This window comes from Diabrotica undecimpunctata, chromosome 8, assembly GCF_040954645.1.
Source record: "Diabrotica undecimpunctata isolate CICGRU chromosome 8, icDiaUnde3, whole genome shotgun sequence".
Classification (NCBI taxonomy): domain Eukaryota; kingdom Metazoa; phylum Arthropoda; class Insecta; order Coleoptera; family Chrysomelidae; genus Diabrotica; species Diabrotica undecimpunctata.
The window spans coordinates 144,282,756-144,300,289 of record NC_092810.1 but is presented as its reverse complement, the minus strand read 5'-3'; the positions used below and the strand labels follow the sequence as shown (position 1 = coordinate 144,300,289).

Here is a 17,534-nt window from a genome sequence, read left to right as displayed (position 1 = left end):
TTAGGTCAACACAGATTATTATCAGGACACTACAAATTATATTAATACAAATTTAATTAAAATATAATTTTAATTATAACAGATAAATGTTTGGATTTCGATTATTTTGCTTCTGTGAATTCGATTTATGAATTTCCGTGAAGTACGTTATCGGGCTAATGCACTGTAAATGTTTGATTATATTTAATTTAGAATTTGCAATTAATGGCTTTTCATTGTTAATAATTTGTATTTAATTTGACACATAATGTGATATAAGGTATATCCGAAACTAAATCACTACTACTCAGCTAAAAGTGTTTTTTTCGATTCAAACGTTCACAGCGTTTTGACAAACTTTTCTTCACTTTCAATGCCAAATAATACGTTTACCTTTGCCTGAAATTTAAAATAACTTGTAACGATTATTTTGCCTACCACATAGGGTATTACTATAGGGGGTTGAAAGTAGGGGACAGAAATTATTAGGGTGGAGATAGGGCAAGCAAAACAAACCGAAACGTTGCTATTGGCCACTCAGGGTTCATTTGAAGAACTGGGTCGTGGATAAGTGAATGACAAGGGGACTGAAATGGGGTAACTTATAAAAATGAAACAAAAGGGTTACTTACATAAGTCTCCTGGACAAACAAAACACAAGAAGGTTCTCAAGCTATTTAAATTAAGGACTCCGCTTTGAAGAATCTTCCTGCTGGGTGAAAGAAAAGGTTCTTCCTTCCTAAAAACACAAAAAAGGGTTAAGAAACTTTTTTTAAATAAAGAAGCAAAATGGTTTAGGGCAAAAAATAACACATTTATTGTTGTCTCACCACAAACAGTTACTAATGCAAATAATAACAATAAAATACAAAATATCAAAACCAGACTTACTATATCCTATCCGTTTACAAACTCTAGTAGTTGGAGATACTACAAAACTTTACTATGACTTACAAAATGGTTACAAAACTTTAGTTGTTACTGGGCGATAATTTGTAGCAGAAATAAATTATTACAAATAAAAAATTAACCTTCTTAACCTTCTTTAAAAAAACAAAAACAAAATCAAAAAATATGATTAGGTATTTACCAAATGTCAAAAATAGTGCTAACTGTCATAATATGTCAATACTAAATCTTAAAGAGGAGAACAATTATCTCTTAAATCTTAAAATAATACATAACTGGCCTTTTGGCTTTGACAGTGCCATTAACTTAGAAAAAAAAAATTAATGACAGCTAGCTAGGCCACACCCTAAGATCTACAATTTTAATTATTACAATTTCTTAAACTGTTATGAAAGCAATTATTAATGAAAAATGTCTATTTTTATTTTAAAAGTTCAAACAAAAAAAGTTACCTGGGTTTCACTAAAATTTCTGTGGTTAGCAACTGGAGTTACAAAATTTTCTGGGGTTAGAACTGGAGTTAGATCCACCGCCACACGAACAAATTCATCTCCAAACTGCGAAAATTGAGGTAGAAAGTTGGGTAACTGTAGGCAAAATTTGAAGCTCCGCTTCTTAAAAACTGGAATAGGTACAACTGGACACAATGACTACATGTGGTTATCCTTCAAAGTTGTTGTAGACGACACAAATCTCTTTGATACTTAGAAACAAAAACAGTGATTGCTCTTGAAAAACTGACACATTACATTGAGTATAATTCACTATTTTCAACAAATTTGCCGGCTTCTGGACGCCGACACCCACAGCGTGTTCTCTTTTCAAAGATTCTCCCCAACCTCCTTAAAACTAACTATTAACTGCTCACTACATATTTTAAACAACATAAGACGAAAAACACAAAACGTTACAAATTTGAAGAAAAATTTGGACCAACACTGAAGCCAACTGCCCCTGACAGTGGCCTCAGCGAGAGATGTAATTATCTTTAAAATTCATTCGCCCAACTTGGTATAAACAAAACATTTAAGCGGAAATATTTATTTAATGCGCAATATTAGGCGGCTTAACGATCAAAGAATACCGAGGAAATATGCATTTCTGATATATAAACAAACTTTAAAAATGTGTTTATTATCAACTCGTAGGCGCAAAAAGGATTGAAAGAATATTGCGGTATTTTAATACGTACGATAGGAAACAGAAATACATTGAAAATATTCTTCGGTGTTTTAACATATACGAGGGGATTTCAATATATACCAAAGAATTTAAAAATGCTACAAACTTATTATAACTGTAACGAACTACTTAAAATATAAACACCTGAAGAATTTTTGAGACAGAGTCCCTCCAAAACCCTTGTTTTAACGAAGTATTCATTATTTAATATATTTGATTTACGCACTAGTATTCAAACATTTAAAAAATATATTAGTTATACTCCAGTCGTCAGAGACAAAAATACCACTGAACCCCTAAAAATCATAGGAACAAGCTGAATTTTGTCGAAACTTTTACCCCGGGCTTTCCCCTAAAACCCAACGAGGGGGGAAAACGGAAAAAAATGGATTTACCAAGAATCTGTACGTTATATAAAAAAATGTCTCAAATAAAAAATGTAGCTAGGATAATTTTAAACAAAAACGTTTATTAGCATTTTTTGCGTATAATGAACTGTTCTCTGAGAAACAACGATTGAAGCGATCGGAGATTTTGAATGTCAGTCTCGCGCGCGAAATCATTTTTCATTCAAATTTGTATGAACTCGATATTAAAAATTCAATATATTTTGATTCAAGTATGCTATCGACAAAAGTCAAGATGCGTTTTAAAGGCAAAGAGAATTTTAATAGTTTGCCCCAAATGAACTCAGTTTTTAAATAAATAAACATGGTGCGATTTTTGCCATTTTTTATAATTCTCGTGAGATCAATACAATGTACCCCTTTCATGGACCGGTCACTATGGAGTTTCTATAACTAGAAGCTAATCTTCAAAACGTATAGCATGAAATTTTAGTTTTGAGTTTTGGCAATAAATGTATGGCATTTGAAATATGCTTAAAAAACGCTGAATTTAAACTTTCACATTACAAACCATCTAAAATGTTTAAAACTACACTGTTTTAATTACACTAGTAAGTTTTTCAAAAGTACTTAATTACTGCTATAAATTACACCCAAAACCGTCTTCTTGGAGGCATTTCCCGTGACGTGCGATCGTTTGTAATGTAAAAGTTTAAATTCTGCTTTTTTTGTCATATTTCAAATTGCCAAAAATTAAAATCGAATGTTCATGTTATAAGTGTAGAAGACTGGTCTCCAACAATGGAAATTTCATGATGACAGGTTAATGGAAGTAATAAATTTTATTAATCTCACGAGAGTCAAATGGCAAAAAGCAAAAAGCGCGCAAAGTTTGTTTTTATTGAACAGTTTTACAGAAACTGACTTCATTTGCGGCAAAATACAAAAATTGCACTATTTGCCTTTAAAACGCATTTTTTATTTTTGTCGATAGGACACTCTAATCAAAAGATATCGATTTTTTACCGTCGAGTTGATACAAATTTTATTTAACATTCAAAATCGCCGGTTGCTCTAAGCGTTGTTTCTGGTTTGTTCTACGCAAAAAGTGCTAATAAACATTTTTCTACGGCGTACAGATTCTTGGTAAATCGATTTGTTTGCATTTTTACTCCCCTACGAGGAGTCTTTTTAGGGGGAAGCCTAGGGGTTAAAGTGGTAAACTTTTTTGCATATTTTTTGGGGTACCAATATTGATATTGTCGGCAAAATTCAGTTGTTCGTATGATTTTTAGGGGTCAAATCTCTGACGTCTGGACTATTAGCACAGAATAATATTTCATCAAAGTGAGCAGTAAAGGTATTAATTTTAAACTTAAAATGATAACGAAACGGATAGTTTTTGTTATTAGAGGCTATTGTTATTATTTATTTCTTACATATATTAAAATAAATGATCAAAAATATACTCACCTATAAAATAAACACAAATAATACACTACTGTCATACAATGGAACCATTTAATTTCTAACCAATGACAAACTACCATAATATGAAGACCATAATATGATTGTTTTTTCAATCTCTCTAAATAAAAGATCTTATTAATTATTATATTTCATAATTCGTTAATTTAATTGCTGAACAATAGAGAAATAAAAAGTCTTATTTATAGTATGATTAACAATTATTTTTATACAGCAAAATATTTTCATTATTCATCTCTATAAATATTAAAAATATAAAATTTTAATATTCAGGAATATTTACAATTCTGTTTACACAAAACCTTTCATAAAATATGACAAAATATTGGAACAAGCTTGATATATTGTTTTAGTTTGATACATTCTGTGTAGTATACCAATTTACAAACTATTTAAATTTCGTGTAATACATTTATAATTCGGTTCACAATGTACCATTGTGCTTAAAACACTTATAATTAATGGCTCCGGAAATATAACAGTACCATACATAAAAGACTGTAAAACACTTTCTTCTATCAAAGAAAAAAAATTGTATTCATAAAATGTCTTGTAAATTTGAACAACATGATTTGGTAAAAAGCTTTAGGCCATCAAATGAAATGTATAAGAAATAATGTAATCTTGGAATGGATTCTGTTTTTAAAATACTTTGTTTATACGCAAATTCTTAATTGGAGTAAAACCTCAAGACCACTAAATGTTACCATAAATGAATATTAATCCTATTATATTTGGCAATGGCGATCCGTCCAAGCGAAAAAAATCGGTTTTTGTAGATCTGTTAACAGGTCGCGACTATGATTTATACAGTGTGTTCCAACGAAAATTTAACCCCCCTCCCCGCCCCCAGAAACTCAAAAACCAAGAGTTTCTTCAAAATTTAAAAAAACACGTCAATTTGTATTGGGAGGAGGACGAATTTTCATGCAAAATTCATGTCCTCAATTGTAACCCCCTACTGCCCCGCATCAACCCCCAGTTTTTTAAATAGCAAGTATAGTCGGCTGGTACATAATTTGAAAGGTAATTTTTTTCTCTACACGGCACTTATTTTTTTTTAATTTACGTAATAGCTTTGAAGATAATTTTGGAGTTAACTATGAAATTTCACCAAATTAACCAATTAAATGTTCTTAGTGACCTCCAATACAATAATTGAATCAATCTGCAAATCAATATCAACACGCCACTGTGTTGAAAATATCTTTTCTTTTTGTAAAAATATCACTTTTTCATCTGAATTTTTTTTTAAAGATAATGAATCCTAATTATCTTCTTTAGTGTTTATCAGGTTACCTTTGATTTGAGATTTGTCAACGACTGATTAATCAGTGATATTATTGTAAAGATTTACAAAATGGGATATTATACTGAAGAAAGAATAGAATTAGTTAAGCTATACTATAGAAATAATCAGTGTGCTAAGGCTACGGCAAGGATCTTTAATACGAACCACTCAGAAAAAAAACGTAAGTCAACCAATACGTCAAGCATTTAACTGATACGTTTTAAGCTACAGATGATGTTAACAACACAAAGCACAAAGTAGACACTCGACTGCGAAATGAAGCAGTTGAAGTGGCGGTATTAGGTCATTTATAAAAAATGGATAATCGACAGTCTATCAAACAACTGTCTCGTGCATCTGGTAGCATCTAGTGCTTATTGAAATATAAAATTTCATAAAGTTCACCCTTATAAAATACGATTACTTATTGGAGTAGCAGTAATCCTCATTTATTCATGGAGACACATACACAAACATCTCAGAAATTAAATGTATGGGTTGGCGTTTAAGGGAATCACGCTATTGGATCATTATTTCTCAATCTCAACGGAACAATCTATTTAAATTTGTTAGAAGAGGTTATTGATCCGCTGATCATTGATACATTGGAATCTGATAATAATCTTTTAGAGGATGAACTGACTTTCCATCAGGATGGGGCGCCCACACATTATGATATACGCGTAAGACAATTTTTGAATCATTTGTTTTCAGGGCGTTAGATTAGCAGAAAGGGTCCAATAGAGTGGCCGGCCAGATTACCGGATCTTTCGCCTTTGGATTTTTTTTGTGGCGATACCTAAAATCAAAAATATATGCCACAGATCTTGCAGAGATCTGTGGCATATATTTTCGCATTTATTAGATAAAGAATCAATTTGAGACCTTTTTTGAATTGAGGAGATACGAAATGGGATCTTGTTTGCCATAACAGTTGATGTTATATTTTTACTCACATTAACAAGGTTCCATTTAGATTTTCAGGGTTTGGAAAGGAAAGTGTTTGAGCTGCATTTATTCTATTTCGAAGATCGTTTATTATGTACCAATTTTCTTTTGTAACACTTTAAGAGCTTTCTAACGGTTTTAATAGTACGCTTTTTGACTATTTTAATAAATTTTAGATAGGTTGCAGAGATTGGACTGGTTTGGACTCAAACTCACTGTTGAGCGCTGCACAATATATACATAAAACCCTCTACACACGTCCCGACCAGACCTACTGACTGTCGTGACCGACAAAGTTGGGCCCGACAACGTTGGTCAAGACGGTTGGTGTTTGTATTGGCTTGTTGACCCACAAAAATAGTTGTTATGTCCCGACTCGACAGGTTGGTATGGGTATGGGGAAATCGGCTGTCGGGATGTCGCAGTTGTACATCCAAATCGGTCAACAAACCCACACACACACACCAACCATCGGGTCCAACGACAGTTAAGTGGTCTTGTCGGGACGTGTGTAGGGGGTTTAACTTTGCTAAGATTGTTGGCAATGTTCAATAAAAAGTGGATCATAACAAATCAAACATTTCTGGCAAAATGGCTAAACGACCGAATTCGTATTCAAAGCTGGATATTAAATGGATATTAACGCTGTTAAGAACACTATCGAACTTGGCTTCGTTTTAATGCACAAATGATCTTGTCGGTTTTGTCCATTCTTATTTCTGTATAAATGGATAGAAATGACTGAAATTGTTTTATTGATTCCAATGTCAAATAATTGTATAAATACAGTAGGTTAATCTTTATTATAATTTTGATTTATTTTAGTACAGTTATTATAATTATTTAATTTTAATAAATGCGTTTAAATAATGCGTAGACTTTATGGATGAGTACTATCAAGTGCTTAAAACTCTTAAGCTAAAGAATTATTAAATATTTATTTTATAATATTATATACCTAAATTTCTCAATAGAGCAGTTGTTATAGCTCACTTTTTAAACAACCTTTTCCTTTATCGTATATATATCTTTTAATATCCTTTTCTTTTTAGGCTGTTTACTCACGTGTAGCTCGAGTATGCAAGAACGACCGTGGAGGGCCTCATCGTTTTCGTAATCGTTGGACGTCTTTTCTGAAATCGCGCCTGAATTGTTCAGTTACTGGAGAATTTCCATTTGCCTTCAATGAAATACGTAAGTAGACATATTGATATATATTAAAATTGTTTCTTTGTCTTCTGCGTCTCCATTCGTATTATGTTATCTGAAAGTTTTCTTTGATCAGTTTAAAATGGGAGTTTTTAGAAATGTTTCCAGCAAATTGTTTCGGAAAAGATTTGTGTTATTGGTTTAGTAGATATATCGTGCTCGATATCACAACTAACATGCTGGAGATATCTCAAGGAAGAAAGAGTCGTTCGGGATATTGTTAAACTATTGATTTTCGTTGTAACTTTATTTACGATCATATCATTAGTTTACGATTTCCCTATTTTATAAGAGATGTAGGAAACATTTATACAAGGTGTTCTTTAACTAATTGTACAGAAAGAAATGTGGATTCTAAACTTTAAAATATTACTATTTAAGTTAACTTGCTTTAGTAAAATATTAATATTAATAACCCATTCATGTCCATAATATTTTTTTCAGGAGCTTTAAGTGTGGTGAATATGTGGTCCCAAATGGGTAAAAATTAAGATATCGCAAATACCCCCACCCTTTAAAAAAAAATGTGTCAAAAACGCAACACTGGGTACTTACGTTATAAAATAAATGTACAAAGCAAAAACAAATTTATTCAGCAAGAGTACAGGACAAGAATTAAAACATTTAAAAATTGCACAGAAAAAAGGAAGTTAAATCTTATTATCTTATTAGATGATAAATGTATCATCATAAGTGGCTCGACAATCCGTTGTGGATCTTGGCCTGCTCACAAATAAGTCGCCACTCCTGTCGATTCCTGGCAACTTCCCTACATCTTCTAACCCTTAGAATCTGTAGGTCTTCTTCCACATCATCAATTTATCTCCTTCGTAGTCGTCCTCTACTTAAAAAATGTTAATCTCTTCATGTATTTACGATCTGATATCCTAGTAATGTGTCCAGCCCATCTAAGTCTCTGCGCTTTAACGAATTTTACAATATCTGGATCGGTGTATGACTGATATAGTTCAAAGTTGTATCTTCGACACCATTGCCCATTTTCATTTACGACCCCAAAAATCTTTCTAAGTATTTTTCTCTCAAAAATAAAGTCTTTTTGAGATAAGGTCCACGTTTCAGCCCCATATATCAAAACCGGTATTATTAAGGTCTTGTGTATATTGAGCTTTACTGCTACCTTTTTAAATGTTTCTGGAGACCGTGAACAGTTCTGTTCGCTATTGACATTTGTCGTTTTATTTCGTCAATTGTCGTGTTTGTTGTGTTTACTAGCGATAGCGATCCAAGATATGTGAATTCTTTGACTTGCTCAAAGGTTTGGTTGTTAATTTGAATTCTCTGTTGGATATTTCGGGGGTTTTTAGAAACCAACATATATTTGGTTTTTTTCTCGTTTACCACAAGTCCTAATTCACTTACCTCGTCCGCAAGCATTGTAAAACACTGCACCATGTCCCTTATACTTCGGTCCACTATAACTATATCGTCAGCGAATGCGAGAATTTGCGTCGATCTATTAATAATAGTTCCATTCATTCTAATATTTAATTGTCTGATTGCCTTTTTCAAGGCAATATTAAAAAGGAGACACGCCAGCGCGTCCCCCTGTCTTAGATCATTAATAATATTAAAGAACGTAGAGTTTTCTCCTTTATTTCTAAGACATAAGCTTACGTTTTACATTGTTAGTTGGTTCAACTTAACTAACTTAAGTGTGAGATCTCAAAGTCTATTATTGCATTATATAATGCAGTTCTTTTCACACTGTCTTAGGCTGTTTTGAAGTCGACGAAGAGATAGTGTGTATCTATATTATATTCTAGTGACTTCTAGAATTTGACTATGTGCTTGAATTTGTAACGAAATATTTTGCCTACCACATAGGGTATAATTATAGGGGGCTGAAAATTGGGACAGAAGTTACTGGAGTGGAGATAGGGCAAGCAAAATAAACGATACTTGTGCGAACGGCACTCAGGGTTTGTTTGGAGAGCTGAGTCGTGGATAAGTGAATAGCAAAGTGGTTGGATTGGGTAAACTACAAAAAAATGAAACAAATGGATACTTACATGAATCTCCTAGACAAATGTGTTAACAAAAACAACAAGACAGACCTCTAGCTATTTGAAATAAGGACGCCGCTTCGAAGAATCCTAGTCTTGTTAGAAAAAGGAAAAAAAGGCTCTTCTTTCATATTTCCTATTTGTTTAAAAAATCCATTGCTACAAAACTTACAAATGTTACTGGGCTATAAACTGTGGCAAAATAAAAAATTATTACAAGTAAAGAATTATCTTTTTAAATGAAAACATTCATAAAGGTTAACCTTTTCTAAAAACAAAACAAGCTGATGTCAAAAAAAAAATAAAACTAGTCGCTAGCTGTCAAATGTCAACATTTAATTTGATGACAGAGAACAATCAAAATAACAGCATAGCCACACCTTAAGATTTACAATATTAATTATTAAAATTTTTTTTATTATTTAAATTATGAAAGCAATTATTATTTTAATGTATATATTTTTTTTTTCGAGAGTTTAAAACAAAAAAGTTACCTTGGTTTCTGGTGATTCTTGGTGATTACTCTTTTCTAAACTAACATATTAACAGAGAATAAAATTCCACTATTTTCAACAAATTTTGCCGGCTTCTGATCACTACATAACAACGACCGTTCCGTTTGACCAAATCTTCCAACCTGAAACTTGACCTTCGTTGGATCTCTCATGTACTGGCACTTCCCCTTGCGTCCCACCATACCGCGAAACAAGCTAAAATTCTCGTTAGACACTCAGCTATATTATAATAAATTCTTTCTTGTGGATTTTGAATGTAAAAAAAGACATCAAAATTTATATATATAGCCCAGGGGTTTACTACAAAATTTTTACACTTGCAATATTTGATAGTTTAAAGAATTTTCAACTGCTACAAATTTGATGTGTAGTTGACTTTCCAGCCGTAAATCCGCATTGATATTAACTAACAATATCCTTTGTAAAATGTTAAGTCTTTCAAACAATACATTGCCGAAGATTTTATACGCAGAGTAATGCCTCTATAGTTCTTACACTACCCTTTTTATGCAACGGACATATTAATCCCTTTAGCCACTCTTCTGGTACCATCAAATTTTACAAAACATTTTTCGTAGAGCGCAATATTACACTTAATTCATTTTTTGAATGTTGTTGAGTGGCATTGAGTGCAAAGGTCCTGATTTAGAACGCCAAGCACCATAGCTAGAGAGCAAAGCCTTTGCCATATTTCGACGAAATTCCAACAAATCTAACACGTTAGGCTTCAATAGTTTCCGTCATTTTTCTATACAGAAGTCAAGAATTGTGTACATATACGTCTAAACTCTCTATGAAGAGTGGTCAGTACCATTTCTTAGACCTTATGCTTGGTATTATTGGATCTTGTAAAATATTGTGAAGATCTCGTAAAAAATTTTCTATTCTAAAAAAATGTTACGAAACTTTTTTTTGTTATTAAGGCTGTTTTAGCAGTTCAAGCATACTGCGATTTGAAATGGGCGTATCACTTACTTTTCTACACTGCTTACGCGAGACCATCTTTACTCAGTGCCGCCGGCCGACGGGTAGTTTAATGACAACAAATACATTATTTGCCATTCAAATTAGTTTTAACACGAACTAACTGACCGTACGTTCATGAGATTTGACGTCACGAAGGCGATAACGATGAAACTAAGCTCCAATGATGAGTAACACGTTTCACTATTAGATTTCAGTACTTTTTAGCAATTTTCTTTAAAGTTGGAACACGCTTTTCTCGATTATTACTGGATACAGAAATGTGAAACAAAAATCAACGATTACAGAAAAAAAAACTCTTTCGAGTGATGGGCGTAAAAAGTTTGGTTATAATAGAACGTTAAACAGTATATTCCAATTTTTCCACAGAAATTTCAAAAAAATAAAAAAAGTAAAACCATCAGTTTAAAGGCAACATAATTTCGAATAACGTGTCCAAATTTCGAGACATTTTATCGGTAAATAACAGAAAACACTGTCCCTAGGTTTTGGTGCACCGATAAAACAGCCTTAACAGTTATATTTTTATTTTTTTAATATGTATCTAATAGAGTTAAACATTATATTACTCTACGCTTTAGAAAAAAAATTAGTAATATAAGTATTTTAAAGTCTCCATATTGAAATATGTTCTTTTGTCGTCCAACTATATAAATATTTAATAAAGGATAAACTCCAATTTTACAAGATTTTCAATTCTCATAACATATATATTTTTTTATTTTGCTATACCTTTTTTGAGCGTCATTGTAAAAATATTTATTTGATAAATATGAGCGGTGCAATATTGCGGCGCATATTAACCACTTCTTTGCCACATTATTAAAGGGGTAGTGATATATAGAGAAGTAGAAAGTAGTTAGTAACGTTTACTAAGGATTTCTCAGTTTTGCAAACAAATATGTCGAAGAAAAGTAGCCGCATCATTGCAAATGGTACTTATTTCGATACTGTTAATCTCATACTATCTATCGAGTCCGTTCCGGAACTTAATTACCAGATAATTACAAAATATTTTTATGCTATATACTGAATAGTCCTTCTCCATTATCAATAAAAATATACTGAAATTATGGTATCTTATTCTTCTTTTTTTTTCACTACAGAGTGTACGCTTTGCTGTTCCGTCTTCACAAATGTGTTATGGACATCTTTTTCGAGATCTTCGTTATGGTCTGTGATTCATAAGAAACCGATTAAATTGTTGCATAGAAAAAAATAGGACAAACTAAAGCTAGGAAAAACACTTCTAACGTTGATAAGAGAACCAAAGAACAGAGGACTGATTAATCAATCAGAATAATCGATAATAAGCGAAATAATTAAAAAAGCTGAAAAAAAATAAAGGAAAAAATATATAGAACAGCAATTTGACCGGTGATATTATATGGAGCGGAATCAATGTATCTTACAAAGAAAGATGAAGAAAAACTAAGGATCATTGAAAGAAAAAATATGAGAAGAATACATGGACCCATAAAAACAGAACAAGTAGACTAGAGAAGACTGAGTTATATATATATATATATATATATATATATATATATATATATATATATATATATATATACATAATACAGGGTGATCTATTTAAAAAAATTGAGAAAATCGTAATTTCGTTTTGTAGCTCACCCTGTATACAAATTTTAGTCAATGATTTCAATTAAACTTAATTTATAATTTACAATATATTGTTTACCTGAATATATAAAATAATTGTTTATGCATTACTTCTTTATACACATGGTGTTGATTTCATAAGGATTTCGAAATAAAAATGGTCTGTAAATGCAAAGCCCTGAAATGCTCTGTAGTAGTGCAAAGCCCAATATTATAAGAACAACAAGAATTATCAGAGGAATATAAATATGAAAAATTATATAGGGTGTCCCATTTAAAACATTGTATGTTCGGTATACCACGTAGTTATTAATCACCCTGTAGAATTCCACATATTTTCCAAGTATGGAAAATATCAATACCTACATTTTTTCTAAATAAGTTTTTTCTTATATCGGCCGATGTCCCACTAAAAACTCACCTTATATATATGAATAATCATTGACCTCTTTATCAATACCATGTTGGTTGCTTTACAATTTATCATTTTTGTGAAAACTGGTGTTTGTCAGTTTTATGCATTTCTTATTTTCTTCCCTACTCTGCTGCACATACGCCTATGCTATTTAAGTGGCTTTTGTCAATCTTAAACATTGTTGTTATTATCCGTCCATTTACACATGTACATATAGCTCGTTACTTTGGTTTTTATTTTTTATTTATAAGAATTACTCCTCTTCTATCCTTCTTTTCAGAAGGACAGAAGAGGAGTATAAAGAAATTGAAGAACAAAACGGCTTCAGAGCAGGAAGATCGTGCGTGGACAACACATTTACCCTTCAACAAGTAATTGAAAAACGAACAGCTCGAAACCTCCCTACGCATCTGGTATTTATAGATCTGGAGAAGGCTTATGATACAGTTCCTTTAAAACTCTTATTTAGTGTCTTGACGAAAACGGACCTTAGTAAAACATATCTAAAAGCAATACTGAACATCTATAAATGTCCTCAAAGCACTGTAAAAACAGGAAATACTTTCTCAAGGGTATTTACAGTAACGAAAGGCTTGAGACAAGGATGTTGTCTTTCCCCCACCCTATTCAAAATATATATCCAAGAAGCACTGCACCAGTGGAGACAAAAATGTGCGGGAATGGGGTTGAAGCTTAACAACCATTATCTGACAACGCTGTTCTTTGCAGATGATCAAGTACTAATTGCAAGCTGTGAAGAAGATGCAGATTATATGCTTAGAAAGCTCAAAGATGAATACGAAAAATGGGGGATGAGTATGAATATGTCTAAAACAGAATATATGCGAATAGGCAATGAAGACGAAGACCCGGATTTGGAAATTAGACAAATGAAAAGGTGCTACGAATACAAATATTTGGGAAGTATTATCTGCAGTAAAGGAACAACGGAACGAGATATAGACTATAGAGTGCAACAAGGCAGGAAGAGTGTTCAAATTCTGAATTCGATACTTTGGTCCAACAAAGCTACTATGAGAACTAAAATGACTATCTACAAAGTAATTGTAGAGCCCATTCTTACATATGGAGCAGAATGTTGGCAAATGACAGTAAAAGGAAAGAAAAAAGTTGACACGGTTGAAATGGACTACCTAAGAAGAGCTTGCCGTATATCAAGAGTAGAACGTATACCTAATTCTGAAATTAGAAGAAAAACAGATAGAGTACATACAACTTCTGAAACAATAGAAACTAGACAGTTAATATGGTATGGACACGTACAGAGGATGGACGACAACAGATGGCCAAAAAGAGCTATGGAATACAATCCAAGTAATAGAAGGAAACGAGGAAGACCAGCCAAGTCTTGGATACAAGGTGTTATGGAAACCATGAAAGATAGAGCCATTGATGAAGACACCTGGAGAGATAGAAAAAGATGGCGATCGAAATGCGGGAAGCGGCAGAAGCTGTAGGATCCATCCCCGCTTATATATATATATATATATATATATATATATATATATATATATATATATATATATATATATATATATATATATATATATATATATATATATATATATATATATATATATATATATATATATATATATATATTTATAAGAATTGCTACTCCACAGCATACTCGTCTATTTTTGGTACTTTTCTATAAACCATTGTATAGTTCTTTAAATCTTTTATGCCTTTTAACTTTTGCTTGATTTCAATTATAACATATTTGGCATTTCTCCAGTACAAAGCCAGGAAATCACCTGTAGCGAGATTTCCAGATGGGAGCATCACAACAGTACACCATTACAGGTAGTAAAAATCAGGATAGGCTCTTGGAACTTTGTTAGGCTCACGGATCAGGCCATGAAGTTGATAATGCACTTAAAAGAAGACTAAATGAAAACTACAAATTGGATGAATCCAAAATACTAAGTGGAAAAGACGAATAGTGAAAGAATTAACTAGAAACTATAATATAAACTGTTTTGGATAGTTTTTAGGGACTTTAAATAGAAAAATAATATAAGAACAACAAGAATTATTAGAGGAATATAAATATGAAAAATTATATAGGGTGTCCCATTTAAAACATTGTATGTTCGGTATACCACGTAGTTATTAATCACCCTGTAGAATTCCACATATTTTCCAAGTATGGAAAATATCAATACCTACATTTTTTCTAAATAAGTTTTTTCTTATATCGACCGATGTCCCACTAAAAACTCACCTTATATATATATGAAAAATCATTGACCTCTTTATTAATACCATGTTGGTTGCTTTACAATTCATCATTTTTGTGAAAACTGGTGTTTGTCAGTTTTATGCATTTCTTATTTTCTTCCCTACTCTGCTGTACATACGTCTGTGCTATTTAAGTGGCTTTTGTCAATCTTAAACATTGTTGTTATTATCCGTCCATTTACACATGTACATATAGCTCGTTACTTTGGTTTTTCATTTGTTATTTATAAGAATTGCTACTCCGCAGCATACTCGTCTATTTTTGGTACTTCTCTATAAACCATTGTATAGTTCTTTAAATCTTTTATGCCTTTTAACTTTTGCTTGATTTCAATTATAACATATTTGGCATTTCTCCAGTACAAAGCCAGGAAATCACCTGTAGCGAGATTTCCAGATGGGAGCATCACAACAGTACACCATTACAGGTAGTAAAAATCAGGATAGGCTCTTGGAACTTTGTTAGGCTCACGGATCAGGCCATGGAGTTGATAATGCACTTAAAAGAAGACTAAATGAAAACTACAAATTGGATGAATCCAAAATACTAAGTGCAAAAGACGAAGAGTGAAAGAATTAACTAGAAACTATAATATAAACTGTTTTGGATAGTTTTTAGGGACTTTAAATAGAAAAACAATTTTATCTACACACAAAAACTCTATCTATTTCGGATCTTAACAGGTTTTACTTAAATCGGACACGTTATACCCATATCAAGCATGATATCTGACAGTTTATAACAACAAGACATCTATTTCCACTGTGATATTGGTGCTAGAGTGATTTAGCAGGTGGCACGAGAAATTTCCTTATTTTTCTCTTTGAAAAACTTAACACATTGTAACAACGTGTATTAATAACTACATGCTTATTATGCAGTAGTTAGTGTAGGACGATACACATACCGCAGTTATAAATATTGATCTTGCTTCTCATGCACATTGCGATTTTATAATCTAATGTAGGTCATTGTTATATAAACTATTTCCGCATAGGGATTAGATTTGATGATCTAATAGATAAAAGTCTAGCGTGGATAAATAAATCAAATAAATATTTATTTTTTATAAAAAACATGTTTAAAAGCTATTCCTGTTCCCGATACAAGGAAAATACGTCCATTCCCCACAGCACATTAAATTTTCTGTTGATTCGTTACAAACTTATCAATTAATGTTTACCCGATTTTAGAACGACTTTTATTAGATTACCTCTGAAAACAAATCTAGACTGTTTTACTGACTATAAAACAGTCTAGATAATTTCTGGTTAAAATAACATTTGCTTTACTATTTTAATTAATATTACAAGTAATTTCCTACCAAATAATGTTTAACATGACTACATATATAAAGAAATCTAATAGAATATTAATCTACTTGGAACAATAAATCTGTCGCGTCTGTAGAAAGTCTCTAAACTCATACTTTCAAGTTGCGATGATAAATTTTTAAAATTTAAATTCGTCCACGGCGTTTTCGCCGAGTTTAAAGCTCGATAAATTCAAGAAGCAGTCGCCAATGCGTACATTCCTCTTTAATTCATTTTTATAGTGAATAAGAAACTAAAATGCATAACTAAATTTCACTCTTCGTGGCGTTTCATGAATTCGCTTTTGTTTTACTTTATTTATATATTAATTTTTTAAGAAATTAATGTAATACTTAATCAATATGTACAGGGCAATGTAACATGAGATAAAAGATCATAAAGTTATATCCAATTTCAATATTCGACATTTATTTATTTTATTTATGTAGCGTTTGGCTTGCGTCAAAGAATAGATAATTCAATTTACATTCATACAGTATACAAATTATTTGATTAACAAAGAGATGTTCAGTTTTTTTATATATTCTATTGACTTTTCGGTTGCCATTAAGAAGTTTTTATAGTCACCTGTGTATCCTCTGCTCTTGTACTATGTGCTTGATTGTTTATCTCGTAGAACCACAATTACAGGAAGCCTAGAGACGTTTACTCTATTTGTAAAGGGAGTCGGTGCACCTTCCGCAGTTTGTTCTGATTCGATTAAGGATTGCCCAAAACTTGCGTGGACGTTCAAATCGTCAGGTTTATCTGTCATGACCAGTAAACTACACTACTACGGACCTATTTTACTTGTCCACTCTTCTCTCCATCGGCCATTTAAGTCAAAATTAAAATGATGTAGTGCTTAAGCGGATTTCATAAGAGGTAATCTGATTTAGAGTCGGTTTCCAAGAATATCAGGAATGTAGTTGTGGACTAGAAGTTAAATTATCCATAATTTTGTTGAATTCTTGAACCGATGCATGTTGGGCTGGGCAAAATTGTGCTTGTTATCATACGTTGAGCACGGTTTAGCTAAGTGTC

The 17,534-nt window shown here is 32.0% G+C and overlaps 1 protein-coding gene across 3 annotated transcripts in view; it reads left to right on the top strand.

Moving 5' to 3' along the window:
- The window catches only part of Sema1a (semaphorin 1a), a 483,245-nt gene that overhangs the window by 403,119 nt on the left and 62,592 nt on the right, over nt 1-17,534 (top strand). For all 3 annotated transcript variants that reach the window (XM_072541281.1, XM_072541280.1, XM_072541279.1), the window contains exon 6: nt 7,197-7,338. In XM_072541281.1, coding sequence (XP_072397382.1) covers nt 7,197-7,338 — 142 coding nt within the window. The remainder of the gene's footprint in view (nt 1-7,196; nt 7,339-17,534) is intronic.